The following is a 23,495-nucleotide window of genomic DNA, read 5'->3' on the forward strand; positions in this document are numbered from 1 at the left end:
GTCACCTGGAATGCATTTCAATTAACAGGTGTGCCTTGTTAAAAGTTAATTTGTGGAATTTCTTTCCTTCCTAATGCGTTTGAGCCAATCAGTTGTGTTGTAAAAAGGTCGGGGAGGTATACACAATATAGCCATGTTTGGTAAAAGACCAAGTCCATATTATGGCAAGAACAGCTCAAATAAGCGAAGAGAAATGACAGTCCATCATTACTTTAAGAGATGATCAGTCAATACAGAACATTTCAAGAACTTTGAAAGTTTCTTCAAGTGCAGTCGCAAAACCATCAAGCTCTATGATGAAACTGGCTCTCATGAGGACCGCCACAGGAAAGGAAGACCCAGAGTTACCTCTGCTGCAGAGGATAAGTTCATTAGATTTAACTGCACCTCAGATTGCAGCCCAAATAAATGCTTCAGAGAGTTCAAGTAAAGACACATCACAACATCAACTGTTCTGAGTAGCCTGTGTGAATCAGGCGTTCATGGTGGAATTGCTGCAAAGAAACCACTACTAAAGGACACCAATAAGAAGAGACTTGCTTGGGCCAAGAAACATGAGCAATGGACATTAGACGGGTGGAAATCTGTCCTTTGGTCTGATGAGTCCAAATTAGAGATTTTTGGTTCCAAACGTCGCATATTTGTGAGACACAGAGTAGGTGAATGGATGATCTCCGCATGTGTGGTTCCCACCGTGAAGCATGGAGAAGGAGGTGTGATGGTGCTTTGCTGGTGACACTGATTTATTTCGAATTCAAGGCCCACTTAACCAGCATGGCTACCACAGCATTCTGCAGCGACACGCCATCCCATCTGGTTTACGCAAAGTGGGACTATCATTTGTTTTTCAACAGGACAATGACCCAAAACACACCTCCAGACTGTGTTAGGGATATTTGCCCAAGAAGGAGAGTAATGGAGTGCTGCATCAGATGACCTGGCCTCCACAGTCACCCGACCTCAAACCAATTGAGATGGTTTGGGATGAGTTGGACCACAGAGTGAAGGAAAAGTACCCAACAAGTGCTCAGCATATGTGGGAACTCCTTCAAGACTGTTGGAAAAGCATTCCAGGTGAAGCTGGTTGAGAGAATGCTAAGAGTGTGCAAAGCTGTCATCAAGGGAAAGGGTGGCTACTTTGAAGAATCTCAAATATAAAATATATTTTGATTTGTTTAACACTTTTTTGGTTACTACATGATTCCATATGTGTTATTTCATAGTTTTGATGTCTTCACTATTATTCTACCCTTAAACCCTTGAATGAGTAGGTGTGTACAATTTTTTTGACTTGTTCACACACATACATACATATATAAATATCTCTCTCTCTCTCTATATATATATATATATATATATATAGCTTGGATTTTTTTGCACTGCATCAAGTTCACTGTTTGCATGAATTAATGCATTGTATGTTTTTGCCTTTCCTCCTCATTGATTCCAGAAGTAAAAGTCATGTGACAGTCTTGTGTCCGAGTCACACTCATGCATCCATCCATCCATCCCCAGGCATAGTATGCTCACAACCCGCCTCTTTATTCGTTACTTTCCTCCATCCTTTCAATTTGTCCATCGTTTCCTTCCCAGGGTCCTGCTTCGGCACGTATGCATATACTGGATCTCTCGAGAACTGCGACGTCGCCAGAGTAACTCAGGCACTGCACTTTAGCTTTTCAAGGCTGAAAACAGTGGGACAAGGTAAAAGCGTGTGTCTGTGTGTGTTCTTGTCTCAGTGTGTGCCGGGGATATTTCCAAGTAGAAGAATGAATGGGAGACACTGAAAATTAGAGAGGGTTTCCGCACGTGTGAGTGTGCGCGCATGTGGTTGTGTATGTTTGAGAGAGATCGAGAACGAGCCATGGATTGCAGTCCTGAGCACAGGTTCAAAGTGCAGTGAAGAGTTCCGCAGTTCTGGCTTGTTACTGCTACGGCACTGTGTTTAGGAGTCTGTTGTCACTTTCTTTATTTGAAACACAGTGTCCCAAGGAGAAGGTGTTTGTTTGTCAGAATGGAAGGAGGGTTGGTTGAGTGACGAGGGGACTAACTGGACAAGGATAGGCAGAACACCGGCAGTACACCGGGAGTCTCTCCTCCCACTCCCATCACAAGAGCTCGTATTGTCGTAGGTGCATCCTCTGAATGATGTCTCGGCAGTCGTTGAAGACACGCCGGATGTTTTCAGTGTCCACTGCGCAGGTGAAATGGGGATAACAATAGTGCCTTCCGTCTCCACTGGCTGTGCTGATCCTCTGAAAAGCCCACAAAGAAGAGAAGGGATTCATAACAACATAGGGCTGTGTGCACATTGGAACACACAGTCTCAGACAAAAAAAAGGTTAACAAAAAGGTGAATGGACATTAAAGGCATGTACCAGAAACTCATCACGTATGAAGTACTTTGCCCTTGTGACGCGAGGATCCTCCCCTGGCTCTGGTGTTGCTGGTTGAGAAGGACAAATAGACCAAATCATTGATATAATCATCATGTCTGATCACTGTATCCTAGACATTTTCATTTCGATCAGTAACATAATCCATGCCAACAAGATTCATTCTTCACCAGAGAAGTGTTGTGCCCATCACGTCGCAAAAAGTTCCAAAGGGTTCCAAGTTATATTATTACAAATTGTTACGTTTACAGATTAACAACAACAAAAAAACGGATCTTGACAGCCTTGAATAGTTACAGTAGAGAGTTGATCAAGAGTATTACTGTATTTCCCTTACCATCATCTGGCGTAGTGTAGCGTGCAAACTCTGGGAAATACTCTTCAATTTTAGATTTCCCTGCCAACACCTTCTCTGCTAGCAGGTCCTGTTTGTTCAGGAAGAGGATGACAGAAATGGTCCGTAGCCACCTGAGGAGAGAAACATCAACAAAGTGAGTTGAGGTAGACGTATTCAAGTCAATGACTAATACATTTACACAGCACACCATGGTTCTACAAATCATAGACCTAGGCCAGAAATGACATTTTATTGTGGCGCATTGCATTTTAAATGAGCACAAAAGGAAAAAAGTCCATATCGGCAACTGCTGTGGCTGGGATTAACATAACAATACAGTATGTCAAGGACAGGAGTGGGTTTGTGAGTGGGAAGAGAGGGGGAGAGGCCTGAAAGGGGGAGAGGCCTAAAAGGGGGAGAGGCCTAAAAGGGGGAGAGGCCTGAAAGGGGGAGAGGCCTGAAAGGGGGAGAGGCCTGAAAGGGGGAGAGGCCTGAAAGGGGGAGAGGCCTAAAAGGGGGAGAGGCCTGAAAGGGGGAGAGGCCTGAAAGGGGGAGAGGCCTGAAAGGGGGAGAGGCCTAAAAGGGGGAGAGGCCTGAAAGGGGGAGAGGCCTGAAAGGGGGAGAGGCCTAAAAGGGGGAGAGGCCTGAAAGGGGGAGAGGCCTGAAAGGGGGAGAGGCCTAAAAGGGGGAGAGGCCTGAAAGGGGGAGAGGCCTGAAAGGGGGAGAGGCCTGAAAGGGGGAGAGGCCTGAAAGGGGGAGAGGCCTAAAAGGGGGAGAGGCCTGAAAGGGGGAGAGGCCTGAAAGGGGGAGAGGCCTGAAAGGGGGAGAGAGCATTGAGAGATCTTGCCTGTTGTTCCAGATGTTCTTGAAGAGGTTGAGGGCCTCCTGCAATCGGTTGGTCTGATTGTCTTCCCGGATCACCATGTTGTAGCTGCTGCTGGCCACCACGAATATAATGGCCGTCACATCTGGAGGGACAGACAAGGAGAGAGAATCATCACTGGGTTAGACATGATACAGGACATGTTCATGGATGTGAAGGTGGCTGCATCCCCATGCCATTTGCTATACACTTATTGGTGGGAAGAAATACAACGGTATTGGGTAGTACGGAGGCCTTACCATTAAAACACTGAATCCACTTTCGGCGTTCGTCCCTCTGACCTCCAACATCAAACATACTGGAAGTGGAGAAAAGACAGAGTTACTTACTGCCCAATAGATCAACTGATAACAAGTAACACAAAGGGATCAACAGTTTACCGACGTTAATCTTGCATTGAAAAGAAAAATGGCCGACATCAAACTCACTGAAAATTGACTTTGTCCACTTGGAATCTTGTCTCGAAGATCCCTGAAGTCAGTACTCTGCATCTCAACAAGTCCTGATCAGTGGGAGTGTAGTCACTCTGCTTCACAATTTCAATCTTGTCTAAAAAGCTGTAAAAAGGCGGAAGCAGAATAGATTACACACTTGACAGCTAAGGACAGAGTATAATGTGCATAAAAATGAGCAGAAATGACTAATTTGCACGACATAACAATATTCCTCTTTCCTGAGCTACAGATGACCAAACTCCACACAGTACCCCAAATGACCAAGCATCAAAAATTGTCAAACCAGAACTGTTGTATAATACAAAAACCCCAATGCGTGTTATGGCTGTATTTGAGACATTACATTCCTGTTATCTGTCTGTGAACTCAGGGCTGAGTTCAGCCAGCTGCAGGGGAGACATGGAGGGGCAACCACAACCACACAATGTTTCACCATACATTTTTTTATTTCACCTTTATTGAACCAGGTAGGCCAGTTGAGAACAAGTTCTCATTTACAACTGTGACCTGGCCAAGATAAAGCAAAGCAGTGCGACAAAAACAACAACACAGAGTTGCACGTGGGATAAACAAACGTACAGTCAATAACACAATAGAAAAATCTATGTACAGTGTGTGCAAATGGAGTAAGGAGGTAAGGAGGTAAGGCAATAAATAGGCCTGTCAAACTGACCAGAACATACACATTCTCAAGATGACATTGGTGGGCATTCCACCTCTGGTAAATTCCATACCAGACAGACTAAGACTAGGCGAGGGAGGTTACAGTCCCCAACCAGTAAAGCAAAAAGATGGAGAACACTTCCACAAACGACCAGCAGAGGGAGTGTCAATTTTTCCTCCACAGCAAGATCACAGAGGCTTGCAGTGTGAGTCACCAGGCGTTTGCTCTGTCAGACACTGTAGTCAATGGAGCTGCTGTAGTAGTAATAGTGAGGGGGAGGGGAAGACTTTAAATGTTAGATTCACACAGTTCAACCATGAAACATGTTTATGCTGAATTTAGAGAGCTAATGGTCTATAGACGACTGACTGATGTGACTTGTCGTCAGCCAGCAGAGGCCAATCGGATCCACCCCTCCATCCTAAGAGGAAGAGGCCCTCCCTTTTTTCTACATGTGGACCCTTGGTGTGTGGACTGTCGTCATTGGTCCAGTCAATTGGGCAGAGGGTCTTGCTAGAATGGTGTGACAAGCCTAACCTCACACCATGGACATATGCTATACATCAGAGTGGCCTTGTGTGTTGTGTCGTCGCAATCAAACGCAATGATTGCTGTGTGAAATAAATGGAAAACAGCTCATTTCCACAGTGAAGTGCAATGATTCAGGGCATTATTGAAGATCTCCAGGGAGACTTGCTTTTGGAATAGGGAGGCCTGGTAACCCACCTCACGTCCAGTACCCCACCATGGAGAATCAGTGTTCTGCCTGCCTGCCTCTCAGGCCAGAGGTACGTAACCCCCCCTCCCCTGAGATAACCAGGAATGTGACACACTAGGGTGAAATATGACAGGAGGGCTGCAGGTCACACACAGAGAGAGAGAGGAAGGAGGAGGTTGTGCAGACAGACAGACAGACAGACAGGCAGGCACACACACACACACACACACACGCTCACTCTCTCCACACAGACACACACATCCCCACACGCATGCAGAACCAGCAAGCTACCACCTCCCTCTTGGGACTGAGTGGTGAGGCTGGTCTCATACCACAACTGCTCTGATGTGTCCACAGATCCAGTCCAAATACACATCTCAATTATAGAATTTCTCCCTATTAATAGAGCTAGTCCAATAATAACCCTCCCCAGTAGTCAGACTGAATAATAGTGTTGCCCCAGTAACAGTTCAGCCCACACTGCTACATGTAGATACACTAACCTGGTGTAGTTATATTGGTGGCAGACGGACGTTTGTCCTGAATATTATTTGTATATTTTCTATAACTAGTTTGGTGAACTCAAAAGTATTTCAAGGATGTCGTCTTTATACAGTGCATTCGGAAAGTATTCAGACCCCTCGACTTTTTCCACAGTTTGTTAGGTTACAGCCTTATTCTAAAAATGATGGAATAGTTATTTTTTTACTCACCAACCTACACACAACACCCCATAATGACAAAGCAAACTCAACATTTTTTCCCCCAAATGTATTTAAAAAACAAACTTATCACATCTACATAAGTATTTAGACCATTTTCTCAGTAGTTTGTTGAAGCACATTTGGCAGCGATTACAGCCTCGAGTCTTGGGTATGACACTACAAGCTTGGCACACATGTATTTGGGGAGTTTCTCCCATGCTTCTTTGCAGATCATCTCAAGCTCTGTCAGGTTGGATGGGGAATGTCCCTGCACAGCTATTTTCAGGTCTCTCCAGAGATGTTCGATCGGGTTCAAGTCCGGGCTCTGGCTGGGCAACTCAATGACATTCAGAGACTTGTCCCAAAGCTACTCCTGCATTATCTTGGCTGTGTGCTTTGTTGTCCAGTTGGAAGGTGAACCTTTGCCTGAGTCTGAGGTCCTGAGTGCTCTGCAGCAGGTTTTCATCAAGGATCTCTCTGTACTTTGCGCCGTTCATCTTTGTCGTCTCGATCCTGACTAGTCTCCCAGTCCCTGCCGCTGAAAAACATCCCCACAGCATGATGCTGACACCACCATGCTTCACCATAGGGATGGTGCCAGGTTTCCTCCAGATGTGATGCCTGGCATTCAGGCCAAAGAGTTCAATCTCCAGACCAGAGAATCTTGTTTCTCATGGTCTGAGAGTCTTTAGGTGCCTTTTGGCAAACTCCAAGCGGACTGTCATGGACATTTTACTGAGGAATGGCTTCCTCCTGGCCACTCTACAATAAAGGCCTGATTGGTGGAGTGCTGCAGAGATGGTCGTCCTTCTGGAAGGCTCTCCCATCTCCACAGAGGAAGTCTGGAGCTCTGTCAGAGTGACCATCGGGTTCTTGGTCACCTCCCTGACCAAGGCCCTTTTCCCCCCGATTGCTCAGTTCCGGCCTGGGCGGCCAGCTCTAGGAAGAGTCTTGGTGGTTCCAAACTTATTCCATTTAAGAATGATGGAGGCCACTGTGTTCTTGGGGACCTTCAATGCTGCATAAATGTTTTGGAACCCTTCCCCAGATCTGTGCCTCGACTCAATCCTGTCTCTGAACTCTATGGGCAATTCCTTCAACCTCATGGCTTGGTTTTTGCTCTGACATGCACTGACAACTGTGGGACCTTATATAGACAGGTGTGTGCCTTTCCAAATCATGCCCAATCAATTGAATTTACCACAGGTGGACTCCAATCAAGTTGTAGAAACATCAAGGATGATCAATGGAAACAGGATGCACCTTAGTTCAATTTTGAGTCTCATAGCAAATAAATAAAAACGTATTTACATAAATTAGCAACAATGTCAACCTCTTTTTTCACTTTGTCATTATGGGGTAGTGTGTGTAGATTGCAATGAAAAAAAGTATATTTAGTCCATTTTAGAATAAGGCTGTAACCTAAGAAAATTTGGGAAAAGTCAATGGGTCTGAAGGCACTGTACATACATTATACAGTATATACAGTAGATAGATAGATAGATAGATAGATAGATAGATAGATAGATAGATAGATAGATAGATAGATAGATAGATAGATAGATAGTACCAATCAAAAGTTTGGACACACCTACTCATTCAAAGGTTTTTCTTATAAAGGACAATATCAAAACGTAAAAGTTTATTATTAATATCATGAATTTGGTATCCTACTTATAGGGCTAATGGTAACTACTTCTAAACTTCAAAAGATCCAATCAACCATGGACGAATGATGGTATACCTAGCTTCACATTGACATGATGGTGTCCTTTGGGGCAAGTCAGATGTCAATGTTATTTAGGTAGTCTACACAAATAAGTATGGAAGCTGATCAATGTCTAAATGTATTGACATGATAGCTCAGCTGAATCGAACGCAGCTTGCTTCCAAAGCTAAGCAGGGTACATTAGCAACAGTCACAAAAATTGTTAAAAGTTTTTAAAACAATTCTTATAAATGCAACAGTTGGACAATGGATGAAGATTCTCCAAACTTTTAGAATTTTTATAATACAACAGATATTGACCGAATTATAGCCCATAAAACAGTTTACTGGCACGGACAAAACATTTGGGAGATTTTGGTGGGGATTCAGGTATTCAATTTATTGTAAAATGTCACTTTTTTCTTTCTTAGATTGCACTCAAATATATATTTTCTTACTATATCAGGTATTCTTTTCAATAATTTGCATAAATACAATGGGTGGATTTGCATATGAATAAATTAACATGAAGGGAAGGACCAGAGCTGCAACCACCAAACACTTGCTCTGTCTACCCTACCAGCACTCACCTGCTCTGTCTACCCTACCAGCACTCACCTTCTCTGTCTACCCTACCAGCACTCACCTGCGCTGTCTAGACTGCCTCATTAATCACAGTTTTTGTCATGTTCTCTTGCATAAGTGTGTCAATAGCAGGATACAAAATTCAACACACTTGGCTCTAGATTACACCTATCTAAACATACTGTACATTGTTTGCGAGATCAGACATAATACCACTATAATTCAAGTGTTCATTTTACAAATCTCATTTGTAAACATTTCAAGTGTTTTAAATGATTGCTTCTTCAATCCCACCCCCGCCAAAAAAACATCAAAATAAAGTGATCTTTCTTCTCTTTCTTGTGATGTAAGTGTCGAGACGGTGTTAAAACCCAGACTAAGCTTTAGCGTTCTTATAGATTCAACAGAAATCCAATGTCTCCCATTGAGCCCAATGTCTCCCACAGCCATTACCGGGGTGTGTTTGACAGGTCATTACAAACATGTTTGCAGTCTTAACACTAACGGGAAAAAACAACAGGCACTAGCAAGAGCATGAAAGAGTCGCAGGAGTAAAAAGAAAGCAATCAATCCAGCGAGATTGAAGTGACAGGTGGATTCTGCACCCCTCAAACACAGGAAATAGATGGCTGGAAAAGACAGATCCTCAGGTGGGCGGGGCATGCGTGTTGCTAGGGTACATAGAGGTAGGCATCTAGATGGTAGACTTGTTCTCACTGAAGTACATTTCCCCTCATTAACCAGTAGGAGCCACTGTTCAGGCAGGAATTGTTGGACTTTGGCTTCACATTTTATTTCAATGTACCTCTCAAGATGGCATGATGTCGAAACAAAGACGTTGATTCAAAACAACCATTTTACGATCAACACTGAAACAATGTCAAATCAGATATGAAATTCAACTTAACTTCAACCTCCCAATAGATGAATATAGGATGAAAACTATTTGTTAGGTTTCTACGTGGAATTCCCAACGCAATTTCAACGTACACATTGTTCTGATGATTATGTTGAAATTATATTGATGTAACAACCTGTTAGTCAGGTTAAGTTGAAGTTTTTCCCTACAGATGTTAGATCTTTACTACACCTAAACTATAGCCTACTGTAGCCTATCAAAACCAATTGCACATAATAGGCCTATAATATCAGATGTAAAGACAAGATGAAATTGAGAATAGTGAGGTAGCCTACGAAATGGAACGCAATGGCATGTGAAAGCCCATGATTTTCAGATCTACAGTATATATTATCAAAAAAAGAGGACATCTGACGGTTTCTAGCAAACCTAAGGGTACAAATGAACTGTCAATTTAGTTCAATTATGGACTGTGGAGGTCTAGTGGTTAGGGCCATTGCCTTCAGCGCGCACATTTAGGCCAGTATCGGCGTGGGTTCGATTCCATCCCATTTCCTTCTGGGACAAATAAGGCAATCCCCCAACCCAATTACTTGATTTCATTAACATTACAAATATGGACAATCTAGGGATATTTTACCCCCAATCTTTATAAGAAATGACCATATCAGAAACTTTATTTTTTTGTACTTCTACCCCTTTTTTTCTCCCCAATTTCGTGATATCCAATTGGTCTTGTCCCATCGCTGCAACTCCCCTACGGACTCGGGAGAGGCGAAGGTCGAGAACCATGCGTCCTCTGAAACACAACCCTGCCAAGCCGCACTGCTTCTTGACACACTGCTCGCTTAACCAGGAAGCCAGCCGCACCAATGTGTCGGAGGAAACACCGTCCAGCTGGCGACAGAAGTCAGCTTGCAGGTGCCCGGCCCACCACAAGGAGTCACTAGAGTGCGATGGGACAAGGAAATCCCGGCCGGGCAAATCCTCCCCTTACCCAGACGACGCTGGGCCAATTGTGCGCCGCCTTATGGGTCTCCCAGTCACGGCCAGCTGTGACACAGTCTGGGATCGAACCCGGGTCTGTAGTGCCTTTGACCGCTGCGCCACTCGGGAGGCCTAGACACGTGTCTTTTAAAGACAGTTGTAATTAATGGATAACAAATAGGAAACAAATCAAATAATAACAGTAGGCTACACCAACATTAGTTTCCATTCATACAAAGTGTTGAGGAAATTGCCACAATAGATTGCCATGGTAAACAAGGAAATACTTTATTGTACAGAATGTATGTCAAATAGATTAAAAAAAGGCCTTAGTCTGTTCAAAATGGACTAAGTTGTTCCGATGATAATATCAACAAGTGGGCAAACATATCTTGAAAGACTTTGGTTGCAAGCAGGACTAAGGTAACACCGACATCATCTTTTAGGAAGCGGTAATGAGGTGACCAATAATGGTTGCAATTGAGATAAGCTGTGTGGGTGAATTTAGCGCGTATTGATGGTTTAACAAGACATCAGCTGGTGATAATCTAGCGCCATCGATGGAGGCCCCTTGTTATTTGATTACATTCCAATAGGCTACATTCTGTAGGCTACCCGTTAGCCTATCCTTGTCACATACTAAAAGATGCGAAAACCAATAATAGACTACTGTTTGTGTTTCCTTGGCTGAGTTGATGAGCTGATTTCGGGCCATCAGTTGATTGACAGCTGATTGAACAGCTGATTTCACCATCCCCTCTCCTGCAATTTGCGCCAACCCTGTCTCTTTAATCATGCGACAATGATTTGGTCATTATCATTCCAGAATCTGGCACTTTTCTGCACCCATGTGTGAATGTTAAAATCCTCCCACTGCTAAATGGCATATTATTAGGCCTAGATCATTATACTTACTGTATTATCATTATATTATACAAGCCTATTATTATTTCTTAAAAGGTACTTTTTAAGGAGTCCCAATTTTTGAGCTTGTATTGAAGAGATCGAACAGTGGGGGAGGGGGAGTCAAAGGGCAGTGGGCCGGATTTGATCCCATGTAAACTCTGTTTGTGACGGGGCCAGCAGCTGTAACCGCACAGGCACTAAGACCACCAATAATGTATTCTGTCTATTGCTTGCTTTGAACATATGATAAAACAATTGATAAATATCTACCCCCTACAGATGTGTCACTTTATTATAATCCACATAAGAATTCACACCTCCTGAGTGGCGCAGTGGTCTAAGGCACTGCATCGCAGTGCTAGCTGTGCCACTAGAGATTTTGGGTTCGAGTCCAGCCGGCCATGACTGGACGGCGCAGAATTGTCCCAGCGTCGTCTGGGTTAGGAGAGGGTTTGGCCGGCAGGGATGTCCTTGTCCCATCGCACACTAGCGACTCCTGTGGCGGGCTGGGCGCAGTGCACGCTGACACCATTGCAAGGTGTACGGTGTTTCCTCCGACACATTGGTGCGGCTGGCTTCCGGGTTAAGTGGGCATTGTGTCAAGAAGCAGTGCGGCTTGGTTGGGTTGCGTTTCAGAGGACGCACGGCTCTCGACCTTCGCCTCTCCCGAGTCCGGAGTTGCAGTGAAGAGACAAGACTGTAACTACCATTTGGATACCACGAAAAAGGGGGTAAAATTTTTTTATTCACACGAGACGTGATGTCACGATGCACGTAGTCTACATGAACTGACGCCCTGTGGACATGAGGGGTATCCTACGAAGCGGGTTTGAGGCGTTAGCGAGGTAAATTTGGTCAACTCTAAGTTCATTTCGGGATAACCGGTACCACGAAAGTGTGCCTTTTAGCCAGGTACATTTCTATGGCAACGAATCCTTCAGAACCTGCTCCTGGGCAGGCTAACTCACGGCTACCTCCACTCACCCTGAACGAAATGACTGAGCTACAAGTTGAGGACCAATGAAATCAGATTCCCTCCCTCTTGAAAAGATTGGTCATCATCCCCTTTTATTTGAGGAAGATGACTGATTAAATATATGACTAATCACATTTTCTTGTGTTAAAAATAGGTTACAATATATCACTTTACACATTTATTAATGAGAGAATGCATTTTAAACTTCACACACAGTAACACTTCTGTATGACTTCATAAAGTGGGAAAAAAGGTGCTTGTGGTTGTGCTTCGATAAACACACCAAAGACGACATTAACAGTAAGTAACAAAATAAAGATCGCACTTCCAAAAGCCTATTTCACACCATAGCCTGTTGAATTTGCAAGATAACTTTTCTTTCGTTTTGATTTCATTTTGATCGTCTCAATGAAGGACGAGCAATATCCACCGCCCTAGTACATACGAAGCCTGAGCTGGAATGTGAAGCTAACTGAAGCTGGTTAGCTTTAGAAAACCCAGAGTAGATCTAGCTTGCGTCGTAGGATACCCCTCCTGCAGTCTAAAAATAGCCTGTAAACACAACGAGACTGATGGAACAGATCTGAACGTTAAGCTTAAAATGTTGATCAACTATTATTTCTTCACATTATAAGCGCAGCAATGCGCAAATGGTAATACACACAAATATTCCAAAATGGAAGTAGCGGGAAAACACTGGTCTAATGCGCACCACACATGCCAGCAGTTTCATATGACAGAGATGGAAATACACATCTGTTAAAACTTCAGATGTAATGTTTGTGTTACGTTTTGTGTGTGTGTGGAGACGGTGAAAAAGACTGAGAACTAAACATTTCTGAAAGTAAAAAAAAAAAAAAAAGTTTATTGTCACACATTGGATAGGTGCAGTGAAGTGTATTGTTTTACTGGGTCAGCCTTTATAGTTCTGAGTAGCTAATAGCGGGACATGTCTCGCATCTGCTATGAGTACGGCTCACACTTGGTGATAATGCCCGGGAGCGATCAACCGTAAATCGAGTGTGTGCTTACGCTTTACGGGCTGCGGCGTTACGTTTTGCTCCAGGTTGGCTCAGATTTCCTACGACTTGGGAAAAAATGTACCGTAAGCCTGTAGATCGGGCTAAAAACACGTAGTGTTCATCAGGCTTCACGGTTTGGCTGTGATTGGTTACACTGCCTACTATGCCAATTTCTCTGTATATAATGGGTCTTAACTTTTAAACTAGCAGAGATCTTTTAAACTAGCAGAGATCCCACTCTGGAACTTTGATATGCCCTCGGCGCATGACACATTTCAATCTGGCTCTTATAATGATTTGGGTTGTCAATTCATTTTGGCCTGCATCCAAACCGCCCACGTCGTGGTGCACTACAAGTCACAGCTAGCCCTTCCAACATGCTGCATGCCACTAAACGCTGAATTCAATATGTTATCAAATACTTTGAAAATATTATTTTTGTTAGACCTACAGAAGTACAAAAAATCAAATAGCTAAAAGATCCACGACCATCTTAAAACATTTCCACATGTTAGTTTACTAGATATCGCAAACCAAGGGCTTTAGAGACTTGGTTTATAGTTTAGACTAGGTTTATGATAGTCTGTTACAAATCAGTCTGACAGTACTTCAGTCTGAAGGAAGTATGGTTTGAAGTGACTGAAATGCACCAGAAAGGTATTGAGAGGTCTAGAAGATCATCAGACAATCACGTTGGATGATTTTATGTGCAGAAAAAAACCCAGCATCATTGATGGTGTTCTTTCCCCCCTCATTCTGATGTAGTACCTGGTCTGGTCCACTCTGTTCTAAAGAGGCTTGTGAACATTGTAGAGGGAAACAGAAAACACATGTGTTCCTGCGAGTCTTATCTTTCAGTGATGGGGTCATAATGTTTTGTAGCTTAAACAGTTCAATTTGTAGGAATAAAACAGATACCACTCTGTTTATAGTCTATTTAGATCTAGCGGCAACCAGAGCAACATCTAGTTTGGGAAACGCTGGCTTAGATTTACAGGGGTTTGAGGCTGGCAAAATTATTATTGTGCTTAGTTCATGCTTAGTTCATTGAGAATGTACCGTTAATCCCCCAAAAATATGTTTTTTCCACATTTGGAAAATACGCATTTTCAACGTCTGGAAAATATGTATTTTCAATGTCCGGAAAATACGTCTTTTCATCTTTCATTCAGCACCTAAAATGCACCTGACGTCAACGCCTGGAAAAGTCTTTTCAACATAATTTAGCTTACTGGGTACGCTTCACTACACATCCAGAAGTCGCTCTGACACAGAATAGAGAGGGATAGAAGGAGAGAAAAGAGAGAGAAGGCTGTGTCTGACATTACAGAGCTGCTCCAAAAATAGCTCCCTGGCGCCCTGGCCTCAAGCTTGGTTGTCATGGTGATAGAACCACCAGCGCTATAAATAGACTATCAGCTCCAAATCTTCTGTGACTGGAGTGGGGCCAGAGAGAGGGAGAGACAGACATAGAAAGAAAAGAGGAGGAGGAGAGAGAGAGAGAAAGAAATGCAGGGAGAGAAGAGGGGGGAGGGAAAGGTGGAGAGAGGCCAGCAAAGGGAGGGGGCGAGCCCTCCCCCAAAAAGGGCTGTGAAGAACAGAATGCTGGAAGGAAAGGGGCAACACAGGCTCTAAACAGGAGAGCATTCCAGAAATCACAACTGGCTTGAGATCTCAACAATGTAGCTACGTACGCAGACTAGGAAAGGTGTGAGACGCACTACAGTGTTACAGCCATACAGCTGGAACCAACAACTGTTTACCTATTCTCACGCTGGAAATGCAGTCAGCTTGATAAATAACTCAAGGATGATTTGATATATGCTTTGTGCAGTGTGTGCACCCACACGGACACACAAACACACAAAATCAGGGCTTTCAGTTTGAAAAGCGTTCCTACACTCTCCTCAAACCCTGTTTCCAGTGAAACCTTTCTCCCTCTCCCTCCCTCCCTCTCTCCTTCCCTCCCTCCCTGCCTCCCTCCCTCTCGCCTTCCCTCCCTCCCTCTCTCCTTCCCTCCCACCCTCTCTCCTTCCCTCCCACCCTCATGTGATGACTCAGTGACTCAGTCCCAGCCATTTTCTGTCCCTGCAAAGACACTACTGCAAACTGGAGACGGAGAGAACGGGAGAGAAGAGTTTACCAAGAGAAGTGTTTAGAGGAGTAAAGATAGTGTGGCTTTGAGGGAAAGCTACGCCACATCATAGTAGCGTCAAAAGTGGAGAGCATTGACAGGCCAGACTGAATGGTCTATAGCTCAGCTGATACATACGACAGCGGCTAGGCTGCTCCACACAGCTCCATTTCCTCGGCATTTCCACAGAAAGCTCTCCACAGCAGCCTGAGGGGAACAGCTCAACAACCTCTCTCTGCGGCATTGCAACTTCACCCCCCAGTCTTGTTCACCCAATTATCTAGCGAGTTGAGGTGCAAACCTTATCAGGAAAGCTGAGCTACAAATGCAAAACGAGGCCTCGTTGACCAATTTTGGTATGGAACACAGAATTAGGCCAAAGCGAACAATTGAAAATGCATTTTGAGAGATTAATTATCAAACAAGACTGCAAAACTCCTAATGGATAGAGCCACTTTCTTTAAATTGACATTTATTTCAAACACCCTTTTTTTTGTGACATTCATGTAGGACTGAGATTTATGCAGGTTTACCATGCTCTCTAAACCACAGAACACAATTGGTTGACATTTTACTTTGGGTAACCTCTGTTTGGTTTCCTATCTGTACTACCGTATCGTCTCTATGTTCCTATTGGAACTTTTCAAGGCACGCCCCAAATTGACCCCCAATTCATAACGGGATCCGGTAAGAGTTCTCTCGCCAGAATCTGCAACGAAGCATGTTTTATCACTATTGTTGAGGAATTAAAATGTGGCGCTCAGTTACAGAAATACACTATGACCCCATTTTGACAACACAAATAAGGAACACTTGTAACTGCCATTTCAATACTTCTAGACGTGTGACTGACATAAGAGTAGGGTGATCATATATGTGGTATAAAATGAAATGATGCAGATACATGTGGCACGCGATGCAATCCCATGGGTGCTGTGAAATAAATACAGAGTGGAGTATATTTCAGTGTTTTTGGACAATCAAAATGTGGCACTGTAAACTAAGAATAATTAACTTTCTGGGATTGCTAAGATGATGGAGATACAAAACATCGGGAATTAAAAACAACACAGACAACCACATATGTGACAGAAAGAGCCAAGAAGACATCAAAACCGGACAATCTGGCGATAACAGAAAATAAGGTGTTCCGTGCGCCTGCCTCCATCTGACTGAGGCCAGGCCGCATTGCCATTTCAACATCCTCAGCCGAGTTCTTATCACACCCACAGAGAGCGGGGAACACTACAGCGGGAGAGCCTTGACATTCCCTCACCAACTCAGACAGAGATTTTCATTTCATGCCAACACCTTCATCAATGATGCTAAAGTTGTCTCTCTTTCCCCAACACACACACACACACACACGCTCATTCTTTCTCCTTCTGCAGCTAGCTTGAGTTAAAAATAGCTCTCCCTCTCTCTTTCTTGGCTGCTCCGTTTACATAAGCATACAGCGGGGGGAGGGGAGCACTTCCGGTCTGGCCACCCAGCCCAGCATCTGATCCACAACACAGGCTGGGCTGCTGAGCTTCTGGGTGTGGGAGACTGGAGGAGAGGGCTGACATACATACCCCGCAATTCAGGAAAGACCTCTCTCTGTACGTCTCCATTTAGCCTGCACGAAACTGTCTGCCTGCCTGTGTTTGACGGTCCAGGAGCGGGTCTCATCCCGGTGCACAGAATAACAAACCAGAATTAGGGCTGGGCGACATGACCTAAAAATCATATCTAGATTTTTTTCAAACTTACGGGCGATTCACGATATACAGTGTCTTCGGAAAGTATTCAGACCTTTGACTTTTTCTACATTTTGTTACGATACAGCCTTATTCTAAAATTGATTAAATAAAACAATTTCCTCATCAATCTACACACAATACCCCATAATGACAAAGTGAAAATAGGTTAAGAAAAATGTCTTAAATAAAAAACAGAAATACCTTATTTACATAAGTATTCAGACCCTTTGCTATGAGACTCGAAATTTAGCTCAGGCACACACCTGTCTATATAAGGTCCCACAGTTGACAGTGAATGTCAGAGCAAAAACCAAGCCATGAGGTCAAAGGAATTGTCTGTAGAGCTCCGAGACAGGATTGTGTCGAGGCACAGATCTGGGGAAGGGTACCAAAAATGTTCTGCAACATTGAAGGTCCCCAAGAACACAGTGGCCTCCATCATTCTTAAATGGAAGAAGTTTGGAACCACCAAGACTCTTCCTAGAGCTCGCCTCGCCTGGCCAAACTGAGCAATCGGGGGAGTAGGACCTTGGTCAGAGTGGTGACCAAAAACCTGATGGTCACTCTGACAAAGCTCTAGAGTTCCTCTGTGGAGAAGGGAGAACCTTCCAGAAGGACAACCATCTCTGCAGCCCTCCACAATTTAGGCCTTTATGGTAGAGTGGCCAAACGGAAGCCCTCCTCAGTAAAAGGCACATGACAGCCCACTTGGAGTTTGCCAAAATGCACCTAAAGACTCTCAGACCATGAGAAACAAGATTATCTGGTCTGATGAAACCAAGATTGAACTCTCTGGCCTGAATGCCAAGCGTCACGTCTGGAGGAAACCTGGCATCATCCATACGGTGAAGCATGGTGGCAGCATCATGCTGTGGGGATGTTTTTCAGCGGCAGGGACTGGGAGAATAGTCAGGATCAAGGCAAAGATGAGTGGAGCAAAGTACAGATAGATCCTTTATGAAAACCTGCTCCAGAGTGCTCAGAACCTCAGACAGGGATGAAGGTTCACCTTCCAACAGGACAACGACCCTATGCACACAGCCAAGACAACGCAACAATTTCTACAAACCAGTTTTTGCTTTGTCATTATGGGGTGTTGTGTGTAGATTGATGATGAAAAAAAAAACAATTGAATAAAATTTTTGAATAAGGCTGTAACCTAACAAAATGTAGAAAAAGTCAAGGGGTCTGAATACTTTCCGAAGGCACTGTATATCTCGATTTAGTTTTACGTTTTTCTAAATAAGCTTGGTTGAACAATTAAAAAGGTCAATAGACTGCATTTCAAACAGTCGGGAATAATCAAATGAATTCAGGGTTTGAAAAATTACACCTTGGCTAAATACAAGCCTTCAACCATAAGACCCTCTAATAATTACATTATAAAAACATAGTTTAACCTGCTTTTTTGCAATAATCACTGATCTGCCTTTCAAGACTGTCTATGAAGATAAAAAAATGGTGTTACAAATGTAACCAGAACCGTGCACAACGCACATCCACTAATAATGACTAACTTCTGGTAGCAGGCATTATAGAAAATGAACACAGGTCTCAAAAAGAATCTCTCAAGCACAAGCCCAAGGCTAGCGTGTAGCCGGGCTAATCTTTTATATTTAAAGTCTAGCCAACTTGGAGCTATTTGCTGGTTGACAAGGTAGAACAGTTGAACTGTTAATTAAGGAATGCACCCTCTCGACTGTCTCCAACTGATGGAACAACCTAGCCTGTTCACTTTGTTTAGATGTTGAAATCAAGTGGCATACCTGGATAAGATGATGCTCATTTCTCAGAGTGAGAACGAGTTGCCAACTCCTTATATAAATACCTATTTTTATGCTATTTGCGTATTTATAAAACACAGACTAGACAGCTAGCACATAACAGTATGTGGCTAAAATGCTGCTAGCTCTACCTGGTACTGTAATGCTGCGTGCGGCAGAAACTGAGCATTAATTTTCCACAATCATTTTCACTGATACTCCCCGTCTTACTAGGGTCTGCGCTGTTCTACATTTTGGGAGTTGAGACATAAAAAGGGTATCGTTACAAAGGTTAAGTTCTCCTCCATTAATGAAATAATGTCTCAATGTGTTTCGTGTCGATGTGACCGATTATGTTGGACCAAACCTCAAATGCAAATAGCGAGTTGAAACTGCTTGCTGTCAGAGAGGAAGAAGTGATATTTAGTCTCTTTGTTGTTGTGAGTGGCAGGGGGGAGGGGCTTGGGGTCTGTGTGCGAGTGGGAAGTTGCACAAGTGCACATAGCACAGAAGAAGCGAAGGAGACGAGACCAAAAAAGACAAACACTAATAAAAATGGGGGGGAAAGTAAAACCTTGATTCTTGCGATACAAGCATTTGGAACATTGTGCTGAAACATACATTAGAAAGACTCAAATGAATTCGATATATTACCCGTCCCTAACCAGAATCACATCTGCTGCAAAGCGCCAAGAGCATCTGCCTTCCAAGAACTCTGGGTTCGTGTGACCAGTGCATGACTTACAACAGAGGCAGGCCCGACAGAGATCAAAGGACGGATAACAAAGAATTCCAGAAATGACAAGCTAGGAGCCGAGGAGGAAGGAAAGGGGAAACTCTACTGTAAAAGCCTCTCCCAACACAGCCACAATGAACCTGTCCTTTAAGTGCACAAATCAACAGCTACACAAATAAATACCCACACTACTGTAAGACACAATCTCAACAACCGCCATACTGTGCATTGGGGTTGCCATTGTCAGCTGGACAAATACAATAAGTTTGCAAATGGAGAAAAAAAAAAAAAAAAAACGTGCATACTAAACCTATACTCAAGTTCGAGTCTTGAATTGATGATATGAATTCCGAGTAAGCGTCAAAGAATGTGTTACACAGCACGTTACGCAGAGGGACAACGACTGGGTACTTACTACTGTGCACAGTCGATCAGCTGGTACTCATTGGATCTCTCGAAGCAGGCCTTCACCCCCTTGTCTTGCCATAGGTTCTTTGCATGCTCATAGAACTCCTGCAGAACAACACAACACAGAGAACTGGATCAGGACAGTCCATGGCTAGAGAAGAGAACCGGTTGCTCAGATTAGAGAAGTCCTTTTTAGCTTCCATTGCAGGTATTCATTTCATTCAGGCAATAGCCAAAGTGTACGCCTAGGCCCTGCCCGCTAGGCCCTCATCGAGATCTGAAATTGGATTGTTGAGCAATACGGTGAACATTTTACCTAGCCTATCAGAAGAAAAGATTCATCAATGATTGCTTAAATCTAACCTATCCGGGCTTTTGCTCTAGTCCTATTATAGCACAACTCGCCAGCTAATCCTGAGGTCGAGATCATTAGTATGAACATATGTGTTTAAGTTAGACTGAAACAAAATCCTACAGGAGCTGCCCAGGAGGGTTGGCCATCCCTGGGCTAACATGGAGGGTAGGAGTTGATTTGGAATTCAACATTAATTCAACCAATCAGAATGCTTTTTTTTAGTCTGTAAAATAAGATATTTGGGGAGGGTATTGCATGTGTATTCCTTTTAGTGGTCTCATTGAACCTACAGCTGTACCCATCCCTTCGGGAAGATGCTGCCATGTTGACATTGGTGAGTGGAGGACAGAGTGGGCGCAGGACACGAGATACAGAGGGAACCAAACATTCTTCAAATCAAGGAGCCTACACAGGAACAATGAGGGACAGCAAACATAACTTTCCCTTCTCAACCGATAAGGATTCTCTAAGAATTCCCAACTAGGCTTCCTCATAAGGTTCTACAGCTGCACCATCAAGAGCATCCTGACAGGTTGCATCACTGCCTGGTATGGCAACTGCTCGGCCTCCGACCACAAGGCACTACAGAGGGTAGTGCAAACGGCCAGTACATCACTGGGGCCAAGCTTCCTGCCATCCAGGACCTCTATACCAGTGGGTGTCAGAGGAAGGCCATAAAAATTGTCAAGAACTCCAGCCACCCTAGTCATAGACTGTTTTCTCTGCTACCGCACGGCAAGCGGTACCGGAGCACCAAGTAAGTCTAGGTCCAAAAGGCTTCTAAACAGCTTCTACCCCCAAGCCATAAGACTCCTGAACACCTAATCAAATGGCTACCCAGACTATTTGCATTTCCCCCCACTTTTACACCGCTGCTACTCTCTGTTGTTATCATCTATGCATAGTCACTTTAATAACTCTACCTACATGTACATATTACCTCAACTAACCGGTGCCCTGCACTTTGACTCTGTACCGGTACCCCCCTATATATAGTCTCACTATTGTTATTTTACTGCTGCTCTTTAGTTACTTTTATTTCTTATTCTTATCCGTATTTTTTTTAAACTGCATTGTTGGTTAGGGGCTCGTAAGTAAGGATTTCACTGTAAGGTCTACACCTGTTGTATTCGGCACATGTGACTAATACAATTTGATTTGATTTGACAATAGTAAGACAAAGGCCTACATGACAATTGATATAACTACCAACATGCAAACAAAACATAAATGTTATTATCTGTCAGTCTCACTCTGAACACACTGTAATCCAGACATTCAGTTTTGTGGTAAGTCAACGAGCATTTGAATGCTAGTGATTCAGAAGCAGGGCCAGGTGTTTCACCTAACCACATAGGCTAACCAGGTAGGCTAAAACTCCTGTCCCTATTCACAAGGTATCCCATCAGCTACATAGCTGAGGACAGACAGGCAGCGAGGAGAGGAGACATATGAGGAAAATTAACATAGAGGTTCAGCAAGTTCACTGAGACACGGACAGAATTTCACTGAGACGCAAGGCCGTTACATAGAATAAGCCAAACTCTTTAAGGGTTGGGGGCTGTACAATGGTAAGGATACAGTATATTCAGGATATCAGCTAAGCTCAGCAGCCCTCTCCTTCTCTACAGTGTTCCCTCCCCCCGTCAGTCTCCCTGTTCCCTGTCAGAAGCCCAAGCAGAGCGGCGCGGCAGGCAGAGCGAACCAGTCAGACTGGTTCCTGGTAGGCCCTAGCCTAGGGCCAGGAGATGGGAGGGAGGGGGAGAGGAAGGAGGCAGAGGCCTATCAGATAGTCTTCTCTGCCTAAAACACACACAAACCCACATTAATGTAATGCATTAGATGCTTCAGAGAAGTAGTCAATAGCCACATACATTCCAATCCACCATATTGACATAGATTCCCTCAGCACAGCAACAGACCATATAAAATATCTCCAAACCTATAGAAAGCATCAGGGCAAACTCTAACCTAGGGCTGTGATGGTCATGGAATTTTGGATGACGGTAATTGGCCAACCGTCTCTGTCATAACACTTCTCCTTTCCTCCACTCCTGGCTATGTGCTGCCATAGAAATCAATGATGGCCTAATGGGTGGACTGGCGGCCATTGCGAATGTAGGCTACCCATAGGAGCAAAGCAGGAAGTAAAAGCAGGAAGTAAAAGCAGGAATGGCACCCATCAATATGTGCTGTGATTTGTTGATTCAACTCAACTGACATTACAAAAACGACATTCCATTGCATGAGCCACATCAGTTAACATCATTTGAATGAACATTCTATATTACCGTGGAAATGATTGCATCACAATACCAGGCAGCCATTGCGAGTGAACCCACAGATGCGTTAAAAGATTCAATGGAACGCAGACATTCCATTGCCCAGAATGGCGCACATTCAACAAATCTGATCCAACAAAGTGGATATTCGTCAAATCCGTCAAGATTTTTCTATTGTTACAGGCCAACGATGTCCTTACTTAAGTCTGATTTGGATATATTTGGCATGTAGTAGTCAGGTTTAGAAGAAGTGACTGCTAAACGCTAACTCTCGTTCATATACGCTGGTTAGCATAGCTAGCGTACAGAAATTGGTGATGACAGCCAAAGTCGTTTAAAAAAAAGTGTAAAGCAGTTGATTGGTAACGATGACATGAACATCTGCTTGTGTTAGGGTTGACATCCATACAAGCATTATACACATATAAACAACAGCCTAAATGTAGACTTATTTTTGCTGGGGGGCAATGAGGAGACTCATGATCTTTCCCCCACGGCCCTACCCCACGTGTTTCCATTGTAATTCCATTGTTTTGGTCGAGTTCGATTGACCTCTTTACCGCTTCTAAGAGTTTACCATTAAAAAAAAAAAAGTTGACCATTCAAATTGCCAGGGTTAGATGTTCTAAGCCCATTTTATTCATTGTTTGCTATAACACTTTGCTTATTTCAGCAAGAGGCAACAATGTTTCATCACGTTGTTAAGAGTCCATGTTATCGCGGAAACGGACTCAACCGCATGAATGCCATGCCATCCCATCTTCAGTCAGCTGTTCTCTCCCCCCAAAATAACGTATATATCATCGGAGCATGGACTCTCCTGCGTTCCACAGGGATATATTCCCATAGTTGTGTCAAGTTGGCTGGATGTCTTT

General features: G+C 43.7%; 1 protein-coding gene across 2 annotated transcripts in view; it reads right to left on the bottom strand.

The window, feature by feature from the left end:
- Positions 1–1,307: 1,307 nt before the first annotated feature.
- The window catches only part of LOC120065672 (guanine nucleotide-binding protein G(s) subunit alpha-like), a 44,880-nt gene continuing 22,692 nt past the window's right edge, over positions 1,308–23,495 (bottom strand). For both annotated transcript variants that reach the window (XM_039016739.1, XM_039016740.1), the window contains exons 5-11: positions 19,991–20,088; positions 4,045–4,173; positions 3,856–3,914; positions 3,581–3,701; positions 2,734–2,864; positions 2,379–2,446; positions 1,308–2,255 (exon numbers count right to left, since the gene is read on the bottom strand). In XM_039016739.1, the coding sequence (XP_038872667.1) occupies positions 2,109–2,255; positions 2,379–2,446; positions 2,734–2,864; positions 3,581–3,701; positions 3,856–3,914; positions 4,045–4,173; positions 19,991–20,088 (753 nt within the window). In that variant the 3' untranslated portion in view covers positions 1,308–2,108. The remainder of the gene's footprint in view (positions 2,256–2,378; positions 2,447–2,733; positions 2,865–3,580; positions 3,702–3,855; positions 3,915–4,044; positions 4,174–19,990; positions 20,089–23,495) is intronic.

This window comes from Salvelinus namaycush, chromosome 20 (assembly GCF_016432855.1).
Source record: "Salvelinus namaycush isolate Seneca chromosome 20, SaNama_1.0, whole genome shotgun sequence".
Taxonomy (NCBI): Eukaryota; Metazoa; Chordata; class Actinopteri; order Salmoniformes; family Salmonidae; genus Salvelinus; species Salvelinus namaycush.